Source organism: Netta rufina (assembly GCF_964035555.1).
Source record: "Netta rufina genome assembly, chromosome: 5".
Taxonomy (NCBI): domain Eukaryota; kingdom Metazoa; phylum Chordata; class Aves; order Anseriformes; family Anatidae; genus Netta; species Netta rufina.
In genome coordinates, this window is record NC_140128.1 from 18,781,087 (window position 1) to 18,795,562 (window position 14,476).

The window sequence follows — 14,476 nt, forward strand, 5'->3', positions numbered from 1 at the left end:
AGAAATAAATAAATCCTTAAAATGAGCTAATTAAGCATGTTTCAAGTAAGTCACATCTATTACCAAGTCTGCGAACCAGAAATAATTCTGCTGGAATTAGCCAGCTAATGGTTTTATTTGCATCTTTGCTTTCTCATCAGTGAATTAGGGCTTTTTCTTCCTGGACTTAATTTGCATTCCATTATTAACATATTTTTCTGGTTTTTTTTTGTTTTGTTTTGTTTTTCTCATTTCTATTTCCAGCTGTGTGTATTTTCATAGCTGTCCCGCTATGTCACCATCTCACAGTTTCAGTTCCTAAAAACCTTCTCTTGCCATGTTACTTACTGGTGACTTGTCAATCCTCCTTCAGTCCCTCTGAAGTCATGCAATAGGAACGGTTTTGCAGGAAACTGAGTACAGAGGCTTTCGGCATCCATCAAAAGTCACACTAGAAGACTAAGATACATTTTTATTTTTTTAATGTTTGACAGAGAATTGCCTAAAAGTCGAATATGAAGAAAAAATAACTTACAAAGGCTGTTCTGCTAACATCACTTTGAGCCGATGTGAAGGATCGTGTCCATCTTCAACAACGTAAGGATACTTGAGAGCTTCTGTATCATAAGTACAGTGAAGTTCTTTCTTATCTCTGAATACTGATCTTTGTCAACTACCTCTCCTTTATAATTCAGTGAGAAAAAGCTTTGTGGTATTTATCTAGCAATAGTGTGGCACTATAGGCCAGCTGGCTAGAGCTAGCACTAATACAGGTCAATTAGTCTGTAGAGACCAACAGTTTAAACAGGGAATGTCTCCTCACTTAAGTTTTGTGGTTTTTTTTTTGTTTTTTTTTTAATATTTCTTAATACTTTTTTTTTTTTTTTTTTTTTTTTTTTTTAAGTCAGACTACCAATAACTACTTTCCAAAAATCAAGAATGTAACCCAAAATATTTATCCCACCTAAATCCTTCAGGTCATTCCCATTGCCTCACAGTGTTCTCAGGTTATTTTACAAGGATGCTTTACAGCTACAAACGTGATGTCTCTGCAGTTCTGCTTGCTCAAACAGGGAATGACAGCTTCAATAAAAGTAAACTCTGCTTGCAGCACTATTAGAGTTCACATTTATTTGAGAAAAAAGTTAAAAGCAGTTGCATGCACTGCTGGGAATGAATATGTTCCGGAATAGGAAAACAATGAAGCGTTTTGCTTTTACCATAACCAATTTAAATTAATCCTGAAGCTAAGAGCTAGGTGAGCTCAGCTGTCCCCCAGCGTTTTGAAAACTAATGATCACCTTTGGGTCCCGAGTTTTCAAAAGGGCTGTTAAACCTGAAGGTTTTTTTTTGTTTGTTTGCTTGTTTGTTTTTAAGCACTACTAAGGTTTATCACTATCACTACAAGAAAGCTGCAATTAAAAAGAAAAGTTTTGTTCTTACTGAAAATGATGCAGACTTTTCCCTTATTTACAGATATTCTTACCTAAATACCTTTTCCATACAAGCCCAAAGGATTGGCTTGTTCCACTTTTTATGCATCTTGCAGTGCTGGTTAATGGCACAGTGCCAGCTGGATGAACTGCTTCTGCACACCTTGCATGACTGTTCCATTCACAGAATACATTCCTGAACAAAACCTAAAAAGCTGTATCCAAGTCGTAACCGATCCTCCCTCTCTTCCAAACAGGTTGAATGCTGAGACCATGGAGGTCACCACAGCATGCGGCTGTTGTAGGCCTCTTCGACTTTATAAGAAGGAATTCCAGCTACCATGTGAAGATCCAGATAACCCCCAAAAAAGGCTTGTTAAGGAAATCACTGTGTTTGGTGGCTGCGTTTGCAACTTTGACACCTGCATACAATAGCCAGACCTTGAGATAGCCTCAGATACAGATATATTTTTAATTTTATTAAATGCTAATTACAACTACATACTTCCACAGGGATTGCTCCTGGCTGGGAGTTCTTTTGTATTGATTATATGGTTAGCCTTGCAGAGGCTTCCTGAGCAGCTACCTGGAGTGTCAATGAAGTTAACTACATGATAAATTATTCATAATTTTGAGGGGAGGGGGAAAGGGTAGGGAGAAAGAAGAATGGGCAGGGGTAGGGAGTGACAACGTCAGAGAGAGTCTGGCCATGCTCAGGGTGATATTTAACTAGAGGCTGAACACTGGCCTGTGCACTGTGCAATAACAGAAATTTGACTTCCAAATAAAGTAGAAGGAATAGAATTTGTTAAATTGTTTCTTGTTGTCTGGCTAATTATTTTAACTGAAAATAGGGTTAGGTTGTACACTTGAGCTAGGACCTGGGGGTAGCCCATCACTGTGCAATCCAAGAAGAGATGGCTGCGGTGAGCCGCTGCCTTTCCTCTGGAAGTGGGCACAGTGTTTGTGCTTGTTCGTACACAGCTGCTGGCAGACAGTAAGGTACTGTGTGACTCAGCCTTACTGGGAGAAGGCTTCTCCCTGCACCCTTAATGCATTTCTGAAGATGTAATTAACAGATGTTTCTAGGGGTTTTGGACAAAGAAGAAATTTGTAGGGCAATTCTCTGGCAGAAGTATCAAAGAGTACTTACCAGACCATGATGCTCAAACAAGAGGCAGTTGCTCACCCAAGCAACTTTTACTTGCTGCTAGTAGTGAGTATTTCTTTAGCATTTTTTTTTTTTTTTTTTTTTACTATCACCCATCTGCAATTCATTTGAGAAAAAGTTGCACAGAAGTTCATAATGCCCAGGGGCTTTTTTTTTGTTTATTTTAAAGTAAGTTTTAGAGAAGTAAGAAGAACCTGAAGCATACATGCAAAGTTCGAGTGAAGCTATTTAGCTGTTCAGGTACTGTCTTCTTTTACAGCAACATCAACCTTTTACATGTCCTGCCTCGGTGTGATAGGGGCGTGTGCTTTTGCGGCTTCTGGCTTACCCCATCGTTCAAATAGAGTAACATGGAAAGCTGTGTGTGAGATGCCACGTACATTGGTATTTGTAGCCTGCAATGAATGGAAACAAGGAAAGAGCCACTGTTTTGAAACAAGCTGAAATCCAAAAAGCAGCTGTGAACATAGGTTTAAAGTTATTATTCTGAGGAGTTACACCAGTTTACGGTAGCATGTACTGTTAATAGTTATATGGTCAGCTGTTAAACATACAAACATAGAGGAAGACAGGTTTTACATCAAGTTTTTACAGCAGAATATTTATAACATGTGACAAAAATAATCCATACAGAAACCCAAACTCAGTGGGGAACCAGAGATTTGCAGGTCAGGTAAGACTGAACCAAACACAACCCTGTAGTCAGTCATTTGTAGGAAAGAATTAACCATCCTACGTCAATTGTTGGTCCATAACATTATATTCAGAATGAAACAACCATTCTGGGCAAGTATTCTTTATGCTCCCATTTCCCCAGACAAAAAAGGACAGTCTGATTACTGTTCTAATCATTTATTTATCTTAATATGTTCTTCTGATGAATATAGTCTAATATATAGTCTTCTATATGAAAATTCTCCACTTAATTTGACAGAACTTTGTTTTATACAAATAAGACAATCACCATAAATGTTACATACAGGAGTGTAGGTCAAGAATGAACAAATGCTACCTGTTTTGCTATTCAGTTATTTTCACATGTCAATGCCTGAAAATACTGTACTTGAAAACAATAACACTGTTTACTGCAGAAATTACTTTGTCTGCTTGAGAGGATACATCACTTTGGTAAGTTAACCATCATTCACAAAAAAAAAAAAATCAAGTATTTATCCTTAATTTGTTCACTGTTCTGCTCATGGCTTCACTGAGCTGACAACTAATACAAAACGTGAACAGTCATAAGCTTAATACAGTCACCACTGAAAAGATGCTTTCCCTTACCCCCCTCCTACCCATATTTTTAATGCACATTTTTATTTAGCACAGCTGGAACCAAAGCTAAGTGAACTAATATAGTACAGTGTGTCTCAAGATGTCCTTTAATGAGGGCACAGAACATACTCAGAGGAACAGATTTACAACAGGATTTGGAAAAAAATGAAAGAAGCTACTCCCTGTCTCTGCTAAGACTCCCTTTAGTTCAGCACATCAGATTTTTAACACAGTAGCCAACATGGTTAAGATCATGGGATTAGTAAAGATCATACAGCCTCCAAAGGACAGAATGTAGGTACTCCAGTAGTACTCTGCCAACTACCCAACTTGAGTGTAGGAAACGTGTATGAAGATTTTTCAAAGACAATATTTGTGATCAGAGAGTTGTGATTAGCTGCGTGGGAGGCCACAAGAGGGCCAATTGTTTAAGAGAACTTTTTTCAGAAAGACCAGGTCAATAGACAAGTTTTCAGACATAACATCCATAAATTACCAACCATTTCTGGAAAAAAGCAAAACAAAGCAACAAAATCACACACCACACCCAAACCTTTGTTCCTCTCATTTTTCACTGGTACTCAAGCACAACCATTAGCCTTCCACTGCACCGAACTGTAATCACCTAGTTTCATCTTCAACTCAAAGCACTGAAGGAAAGCAAGGCACACTCAACCAAGGAGAATCCTGTCCCCTCCTTTGCACTGGGCAGCAGGGCACGATTCTCACTGTCATCACCAGCACTATCACTTGAAGCTTTTATTTCAAGGGCAGACTTGGCTGTATGTGCTGAGACAACAGTCCTGGGCTTCCTTCAAACAACCTTAATCCGAGGTTCACTTCTCACGTCAGCAGCAGCTGACCTCTTGGTTCATCCTGACCTGTAGTACTGCCTCACTGACAACTGCCCGCAGTTTCTAACTGCACAACCTCACCTGCTCGTTTTGGCAGCCTCTGGTGCATCTCAAAGCTTCAAGAATGTGAGCCAAAATTCCGCCCACTGAGTTGTGCAGAGAGGCTGCAGAGTTTGATGATCTGGAACAAGCTACAGAGGTTTTGGTTGTAAAAACCACTATGTAAGCTGAACATTTTCAGCTTTTCTAGCTCAGTCTCAACATAGATCTTTACACCACGTTGGATATTTTTACCACCACTGACAGACAGAAAACTATACAGATAGCAGTTATTCAGCCCCTCAAGCTTTAACATTATTATACACTGGGGAAAAAAAAAAAGTTTAAAATTAGATTTTTGTCTAGCAAAGTGCATGCCTTAGCCTTAAAGGGCATGTTTCTTCCCTGTTTTCCTTTTATACAACACCACACTGATGAGAACCCTTACTCTCTGCAGTTAGTTGTATCACATCATTGGGACTGCTGCTTGCTAAATCTGATGGGTAGCAGAAAAAAACAGAACAGAATATTTAACTTCGGTTTGACCCAACAAGCATGTAGTCATTCACTACCTATCAGGGAAGCTCACCTCATTATTTGAGATAAGCAGAAGGATTAAGAATAGCTTTTGTGTTCAATCCACTTTCCAAAGATCAGAAAACAGTAAGACATAAAGGATTATAAGATTAATACTTTAAGACTCTGGACCTGTATCATTTTTCAAATACAACACAGATTGGCGACATTCAACATAAATGTCTATTTAAATCAAACACCTTGGAATCTGCCCTTCCCATCCAGTACAAAACTTGTGGCAATGTTTAACATTACAAGGTTTTTAACTCTACATGTATATCTGGCATTAACCCTACCGAGCAGCATTACACTGGTTTCTTTCAGCTCAGAGCAGAGGGAGTACCTGCTAAAGGCAGTAAGAGAGAAACGTTACTAATCTTTTCCAGTTGAAACCCTTGGTCACCCTATCAAAATCAACTTCCCTTTAACAAGTTTAAAAGTCGAACCTCTGCAATAAAAGGAGCACAAAGACAACCCTTCCACCCTTTGTGTAACATACTAAAAGCCACTTTTTATGTAAAAAGTCACTTCCCTGTACTGTACATTTTCTAATCACAATTTCAAACAAGGGGCAAGTCCTATTAAGGCAGGGAGCTGGTATTTGTTAACATTGCAGTACTCAGACAGTGATGTACAAGACATTTATTTGCAAGTATGATGACAATGATATAAATGGAAAAACAAAACTGTCATGGTTAGTATTAAAACTGTTCTGACAGCAATTCACATAATCTCTGAGATACAGCTTCTTTACTTGTTCGTAGTGTGAGCCTATACATCTGAAAAAGAACACAAAATATTTTTTTAAATATCGTTTGGTATTAAACAACTAGTGAAAGTTAACCAGTTACTATTCACTTCTTTTGTTAGAGTTGGTAAGAAAAAGACCAAGTTAGAACATTCAGAAGCAGGCAGTCACTGAGCAATTTAGCTCTTTCAAAGCATAGGATGGAGCAAGTCTTCAAACCCTCATTGGGAAAGTTACCATTATTCTGATGGGTTTAAGCTCTACTGACAACCTGATGTACAGCATTTTTTCCTTTAAGAGGAATAAGCGTTGTGGAAAAGTCTAAAAACTCTTCACATCCACTTGTTCAGAAAAAAGGGGACTTACTACCCAAAACTTACTTTTGGCCCTCAATTATCTTTTGATAAAATCTCTATCCAAATACTTCTGAAAATAATATTCCTCTGATTTAACAATTTTGTGTTCATTTGTGTACATTTTACTTTTTAGCTACATTATTCTCTTATTATTTTTAATTGGCAAAGGGAATTAGAGTTATTCTTATCCAAGGTGCAAAAAAATGAAAACATTAAGTATTCCCAGCCTTCAAGGGAAGATGAGAATCCACGGAGTCTGGAATAACAGCGTGATATGTACATGGAAAAGAATTTCTCTGAAGCAACAGCTTACAAAGATATGCCAGAATCAGCTGTTGCAATTTCATTTCTTATTAGAGCCTACAGTCACAATTAGCAATTACAAAATACACTTCTCACTAAATAACCTTAAGGAATTTCAGATACATACTTTTTTTTTTTTAATTATTTAGTGCAGACAAGAACTTGTATTTAAGCTGTAGATACAGAAACAGATACCTGTGCCTGGAGGTTGGGTTCAAGGCGCAGCAAGCATCCAATCTGAGTAGTTTTTGTATGTATGATACCAGCACCAACAAAGTTAGCAGGATTGGGATCGACCTCCTCAAGTAGGGCCGATCCAAAGCCAATTATCTGTGAAAGAGACCCAGAAGATTTAAATGTCATGAAAGCAGGACAACAATAACGAGTCTACCCAAGCACAGCCACCACTCATTAGCAAAACAACCAGTAGACTAATTTGAAGTGTTCAAGACATTAATGAGTTTTTCAATACCAATGTACAACACAACAGAAATTTTGAGTGAAAGAGTGATGCCTGATACTGAGTTGCCCCTGAATATGTTCTTCTGGCAAATTACTGAGAAATTAGTTAGATTAAACGTAAAACTCCCCTCTTTTTGATAAAGCCATTCCTGCCTTACAGCAGTCACTTCTGCTTTGCCTAAGGCAGACAGCTCTACAAGGGGTCTTAGTGCTATTCTGTTTTCTTCTCTCACTAGTAACCCTAGAATAAATTGAGGCTTTAAGTTTCTTCTAATTCAGTTTTAAACAGACTCCACATTCTCATAAATAATCATATTTATAAATAAATAAAACATAAATAAAATTTCCAACTGCTGTTAAAAACTACAATTAGTTCAAGCCATACTGAGGAACAATCCTTCCAACCCAGCCCTGCCAAAGGTCTGTTACACACAGACTTATGCTTTAACAGGATGATCTGATAGCTCTATCAACTAAAAGGAACAGAGCTTGCTTATACCACTACCCTTACACTACAAGGTTAGAAATACTGTACTACCACCAACCTTTGCTTTTGTGATCTCTGCATCCATTGGGTGTTTTGCTTTAAAGATATTCTGTACTTCTTGTTTAGGACTGCAAGACAAGGAAAGATGAATACCTCATATAACGTGTAATACATACAGTATCATTCAATAGCAACTAAATAACTTAGGAAAGTTATTTTTAGGAGAGTTTATAATTCTCAGGACCAAGCAAGAAGTGGAGCACTGTATCAGCTATATTCACAGTACACTGGTTTTGCTTTTTCTTGGCCCACCACAAAAGCCTCAAGCCCAAATACAGACACAGCCTTACTTGCTCAGCTGCTTCCAACGCTGGAAAAAGTCTTGAGAAGACATCTCTGTTGGCTGAAAAAATTTATTCAGCGTGATGGGTAATTTTACTGAAAGATTTTGGAATGTTCCCCCGTACCTGCATACAGAACAGACAGAACATGGTATGTGTAGTACAAAGTGCCAGCAGTTTCACAGCCTAAATAAACCAAGCAATTGAGAATGAACTCTGAGTTGCAGTTGTCTGATGATTAAAATCCAAGAACTGCAGATGATGTTATTTCCAAGATGTAGTTTTAATCCGCTGACAGATTTATTTTATTTGTTCTGCTTAAATGGCATGTGAAGGCAAGTTGAAGGAATTTCTAATAAGAATATATTTCAACATAGGTTGCTATCCTTCTAGATAGTACCCCATCAAGGGAGTGAAAAGATTCTCCTATGAAAACACCAATAAAAACAGCTTAGACTCAAACAACAGAATGGAGGACAGAAACCAAGACTGTAAATGATTCCTTCTCAAAGGTTGATGCTGAGATGATATAACAAGATTCTAATTTTCACTACATACATTTCTTATCCAGAAATTTTTTGCAGAAGTGTTCTTAGTTGCCAGAAAGTTACTGTATATAATCCCCATCAAGATGTCTGGAACAAATGCCAAGATGATTGTTTTATATGCATAGCAGAGATAGCAAACATGGAGACTTTTTTTATTTTTTTAACCAGTAGTTGCTTCTTTATGATATTTTTTCCTTCAACTATATTGTTACAAGTGGGTTTCCACCCTCCTCCAGTAGCTTAAAACTTTGTTAGGTCACATTTTCAGGTAAATCATATACCCAAGATAGCTTTGGATCTTCACAAAATCACACAGAATCACAGAATTCCTAGGTTGGAAGAGACCTCAAGATCATTGAGTCCAACCTCTGACCTAACACTAGAAGTCCCCACTAAACCATATCCCTAAGCTCTACATCTAAACATCTTTTGAAGACTTCCAGGGATGGTGACTCCACCACTTCCCTGGGCAGCCTGTTCCAGTGCCTCACAACCCTTTCGGTAAAGAAGTTCTTCCTAAGATCCAACCTAAAACTCCCCTGGCGCAACTTAAGCCCATTCCCCCTTGTCCTGTCACCATCACGTTGGAGAACAGACTTGATCTTGAGACTCTATATTCTGCACTTCAGTCAGAGGTCCAAAACAACAAAAAATCTTTCATTTAATTAATTCAATAGCATTGAACTACTTCGTTTTTACCTGAATTGAATGTTCAGGATTGGAGCTTCCATGAAGTCTGACACACATTCAATGTTCACAACCTGTTGAACCTGTGCACCTCCATCCACTGTGGGGTCAACAGGCTTTGTCTGAAGATTCAGGCATGAAAAGTGGCTAAGGAAAATGGTCAATGAACTGATAACTTACCAAAAAATTTAAAAGAAGTGAGTATTACTGGTAAACTGCAGGAAGAATTAACATTGTGTCTGTTGATTCTCTGTATTCTACTGAAAATTCAAAGCCCATGTCTTTTTTTTTTTTTTTCAATATAAAGCATTAAAGGGAAAAAATGTAAAGTAAAAGCTTATTTTACAGTACTGTCATCTTTGAGTACATGCATTCTTCTACCTACAGCTCAAGTCAGAAGTCATCTGCTAATGCAGCACTTGAAGAATACCATGTCTATATCTCAACTACCTCATGACAATGGAGAAAGCTACCGAGTTACATTACATATTTATTCAGAATTACACCCCCTTATTTCAAGTGTAAAAGGTGTTTCTGTAAGCAGAACTTTAAGGAGATTCTTCCATCACTGCTCAAAATTTGTTCTTTCTATAAGAAGTTTAGAAAGATATCAGCAAGTTCCTACTTCATGTTTGAGGATGTGAAGTCCTGATCCAGCAAGCTTTATTACACTTATGTGTAGCATAAAACACAAATCCCAAAGAACAGGCAATTGGTACTGCATTTAAGGATATTTGGCTGAAGGTCATCTGAGCAGATTACTGTTGGAGTAAAATTCAAGAACTGTGTTGATGTCTTATTACCATAGAATATGAACATACGTCCTAGAAACAAAAGAAAGACAGCAGAAGTTTTAGGCACACCACATGTGATCATACTGGACTATTGCGCCTCAAGTATTTAATACATTGTTTTTCTACACTTCTTTGAAACAACTTTTAAAATCAAGCATAATTTACATGCTTTATCTTACCAAGATATTCACAGCTCAAAATAAAATAACACATTAAAACAAACCAAGAGACCTCTGTGTCCCACTAATTATTTAACTGCCTGTATGAAATCTTCCAGTTGCTGAAAAACGCTACCATCTCTGTAAAAAAGATTACTGCAGTACCAAAAGTAATGCAGAAGGGGTGAAGCAAGCAATCCTATTTCTGGACAGTGCTCGATTCCAAGCTCCTCACTAGATACTTTCACTATCTTGTACATTAATATATTAGGAGAAAAATGTCTAAAAAAATATTGTGCTTCATAGTATTACCATAAGCTCTACCATAGGATACAAAAAAATCTGGAGAATGGTCCCTTTATAAAACTCTGGCTGTATGGGCCTTAGAACTAGGCAGTAAGAAGTGGAACTCGGAACAACTTACGCTTCCATTTCATCTCAGATACCAAAACAACTGAAAGGTTTAAGAAAAGAACTCACACAGATGCCAGGGACACACAAACAGCAAGGTTTAGAAAGACAGGTTAGGCCTGAAATTACATTCCCCTCTTCAGCACACAAAAACTAAGCCCTATCCTCAACCTCGTGCTGATTTTTGGGTTGATAATGCGGACAGCCACTCTTTCTGAAAGCTTACCCAGGTTCTGTCGAAATTCAGATTTCAATCCAATTTGTAGCAATTGATTTTCAAATAAGACTCCGTTATTTTTACACACAAACCTAGAGGAAGAGAGGGCAAATGTGTTTTAAATTAAGACACATTAAACAAAATTCAGAACCACACAATTCAGGGTTTACAGAGTGGATGAAGATTGTTGTTAACCTAGAGGGCATCAGTCTGCGAGAGAGGCTTTTGCAGAAAACTGCAGTTAAAAAGAGACAAATCCATTTTACAACCTAAATCACCACTTGCAGGACACCAAAATAACTGAAATTTCTATCTGATAGGATGCCTGAGAAACTACAAAGGAAGCCACAATATGCTACACACACACACACACACACTATTAAGGACCAGGCAACAGACTAGGATTTTTCTTATTCATATTCTTGACAACTTCTGAAATTCATTAGGCTGGCGCAGAATTCAAAAGTTGGAAGCTTTGACTGTTTCAACCTGAAAGAAAAAAAGAGTTCCCTTGTTTTTATCAGTTCTGTATCACGTACATGTTGACTTGGGAGCTGTATTTTTTTCAGTCATTTTGAGAGAAGCACATTCTGTAGTGATTTCAGTCCTTCTGTCTGTCACCCTTCACTTAAAGTAGAAGAGGTGGTCAGCAAACATTGGCCTTTTTCATACAAGGCACTTAAAACATACTTCCAAATATCGATACTTTTAATAGTTTACCCTTTTTTCCTTTTTTTGTGAATAGTTGCAAAGCTTAATATACAACTGTCATTGCCTTATTTTAGAGCACTTGGTGATAACACTGACTCATAAAAGCCAGCTCTAAGCTGTGTTTTCACAAGCATCTCATGAAATGCACAGTATCTACAGACGTGTTCTAGTCACAAGTCTGACAGCATGTTTGTCTGCTTTTGCTGATATTAGCTCAATGTATACTATAGTTTTGCTTTGTAACTATATTCTGGAAGTTGCCCAGCCTTGCAAGGTTTTATTATTGCTTACTTGTGAAAAAGCTCATCAGCATCATGCACAGTATCAGCTGGTTCCTCAGAAACTACCTCAGATGAAGCCAGGTCAGGGCTAGTTCAGGCAGCACAAAGGAAGAAAGGTGGTAGCGACAGAGACAGCAGGAGTTAGTAAAGACAGCTTAGTGCTTAGTTACTTCTTTTACCTCCTTCCTCAAAAACGGCACTGCTGAGTTTAATGCATGAAAAAATAATTAGCTGCCCTAGCTCATTACACCTAGAAAGGTTTTAGGCAGTGATTCCCCCCCCCTCCCTCTTCTATCCCCCAGCCCACCCATCCCTGATTGTTAGGAACCAGGGATTCCTCCTGAAGGCAAGAGGTGGCTGAAGGTGTTCAGTAGCTTAAGTTTATACGTTTTAACCAAACCCTTTTGGGTGGTTAATTGTGACAGTAGGAAAGTTTTAGTTCAAAACCATAAATGTAGATGTATATTAGCTACTGTGATGTGCACTTTGAAGCAGAGACCTCATCAAATTAGTGGCATTTCTAACTACAACTGCACAATCAGTTAACAAGTATACCAGTTACAATACTCACAAGTATTTAAAATGTAGGCAATATACGGGCACACAGAGAATGGCTTACCCAAGTGACAGATTAGAAGCAAGAGTGATGACAGCATTAAAAAGTGGAAGGAAACTATGAAAGACAACTTCTCAATAGAATTAGAGAAGTGTTTCATCACCTACAGACAGACAGACCAAGGGGTTGAGCAATGCTATGCTTTCTTCAGCAGAAAGAGAAAACTCTTTTCAGGCAACTTTTTAGAAAAAGCTCCAACAAACTTGTGTTGTTTCTTAAAGTCTTGGTATTGTATAGTATTATTAAATCACTTATCAACTTTCAAGAGAAATACAGGATCAAGTCTTAAATCACTGCAAACCTGCAACAGTATATTGCCTAGTATAAAATTTTGATAAAACTCTCAATGGTTCAGGTAGATTAGTTTCACTGATTATGTCTTTTATATTAAGATACCTTGCAAATTTGTCATCACATCATTCTAAATTTGGTCTTTGACAGTACTATCATGTACCTTGGCCAAAGAATTACGTATTTTTAAATATATACTGTGATCTTAAACTATTTTCAACATTTTAGCCAAATAACATTTAAGTGTAGCCACAGTGGCTATTAATTTTAAAGGGATTAATAATTATTGCACTTGACAATACGGTTAGCAATATAATTAGGAAGATACTTGTAACAAATCCCCTTAAAAAAGAAAAGCTTGTTTTGTTTTTCTTTTTACACCTGTTTGTCAGACAGTAGCAGAACAATTTCATTATATCTTGAAATTCTGAGAACCAGTATCTCCAGATATAAACCAACTCATTGTTCCAGTATCAGTTTTCCGTTAAGTATATAGATGCAAGAATACTTTATGGAAACAGGACAAGTCTAAACATATTCATGTCAGGCCAGACATCCCCCAAATTCAAGATATATAATTGAGATGCAGAAGCAGCTTAGTTTAACAAAGAAGTAAAAACCAGCATGAAAACTAGGCAAGACTGCGTGGCTAATATTCTCAGGCTCATAACTACAGACTAATTTTCCATGAGCAGAGGTATTCATTAAAGGTAGCATATCCAGCACAAAGTTCAGGAATACCTCTCTTGCTGCACAACTACCACCCAGGAATGCATTCAATAAACTGGAACAAAACGAGAAGTTATTGTTTGATTTCTTGTCTCTAGTCCTGTTTCAGCAGACAAATGCTTTCTCAGATACCTTGCAGGGTGACATAATTACCTCGCAAAGTTGTCGTCAGAACCAGGAGCAAGAGGTGCAACAGCAGAAGCTGAATCTGAAAATACATCCACCAGGAGGCTACCACTAGAGGAAGGTGGGGGAGCTGAATTGGTGAGAGGGGCTGCACCCAGACCCAGCAGATCCGCAGATGGAGAAGGAGTAGACTACGGAAGACAAGATACTTTGGCGTTAATCTACAGCAAGACTACAGGTGACTTTTTTGCATAGACAACTAAGCTATGGCAAAGTGCCCCTCCCCTCCTCAAATAAAGAACGGAACAGACAGCAGAAGGCTTCATGAATGTAGTTATCCCCTTGTGCTTCAATTTAAAGTCATTTACAGATGTGGCTTTCTTTTTTTTTCTTTGAATACAGCTATATCCATCTAATGGCTTTGTATATAAAAAAAACTTGTATCTGCAATATGGTTCTGTGAAAACCAAGAGAAATTAAGTACCATAGGGAATAAAATTTTAAGGTATTGCTTTTCATTCATGAAGAATCTAGCAATAAAGGCAGTGACTTTTACTTAAATTGACCATTTTTTAGTCCTCAGTTTTTGAAGCTTGGCAAAACTTAGAAACAATGCAAAACCTAGCTAGCAAAAAAGCAGGGTCTGTAGTTAGTTCAAGCTGCAAACACTAAAAGTACAGGTGAGATTTTAAAGAAAAAAATGCTCAAAATGAACAGGTCAAGTAACCAGGACACAGAATCATGCACCATTAATATGTGCCCAGGTCATGTGCAAGAACAAAGCACAGATTGTTAAATGAAGCATTCATGCATTAGATATTAGCATCTTAAAATACAACAGACATGCTGAAGATGTAAATCATGAGATAAAAGAACAAAAATT

General features: G+C 37.7%; 1 protein-coding gene across 3 annotated transcripts in view; it reads right to left on the reverse strand.

Annotated features, from left to right (window-relative positions):
• Positions 1 to 3,419: 3,419 nt before the first annotated feature.
• The window catches only part of AP2A2 (adaptor related protein complex 2 subunit alpha 2), a 48,801-nt gene continuing 37,744 nt past the window's right edge, over positions 3,420 to 14,476 (reverse strand). For 2 of the 3 annotated variants that reach the window (XM_084287685.1, XM_084287684.1), the window contains exons 15-22: positions 13,621 to 13,784; positions 10,849 to 10,931; positions 9,994 to 10,083; positions 9,272 to 9,395; positions 8,034 to 8,150; positions 7,742 to 7,811; positions 6,930 to 7,064; positions 3,420 to 6,106 (exon numbers count right to left, since the gene is read on the reverse strand). In XM_084287685.1, coding sequence (XP_084143811.1) covers positions 6,029 to 6,106; positions 6,930 to 7,064; positions 7,742 to 7,811; positions 8,034 to 8,150; positions 9,272 to 9,395; positions 9,994 to 10,083; positions 10,849 to 10,931; positions 13,621 to 13,784 — 861 coding nt within the window. In that variant the 3' untranslated portion in view covers positions 3,420 to 6,028. Of the gene's footprint in view, positions 6,107 to 6,929; positions 7,065 to 7,741; positions 7,812 to 8,033; positions 8,151 to 9,271; positions 9,396 to 9,993; positions 10,084 to 10,848; positions 10,932 to 11,841; positions 11,920 to 13,620; positions 13,785 to 14,476 lie in introns of all 3 variants that reach the window. The other variant, XM_084287686.1, reaches the window with a different exon arrangement.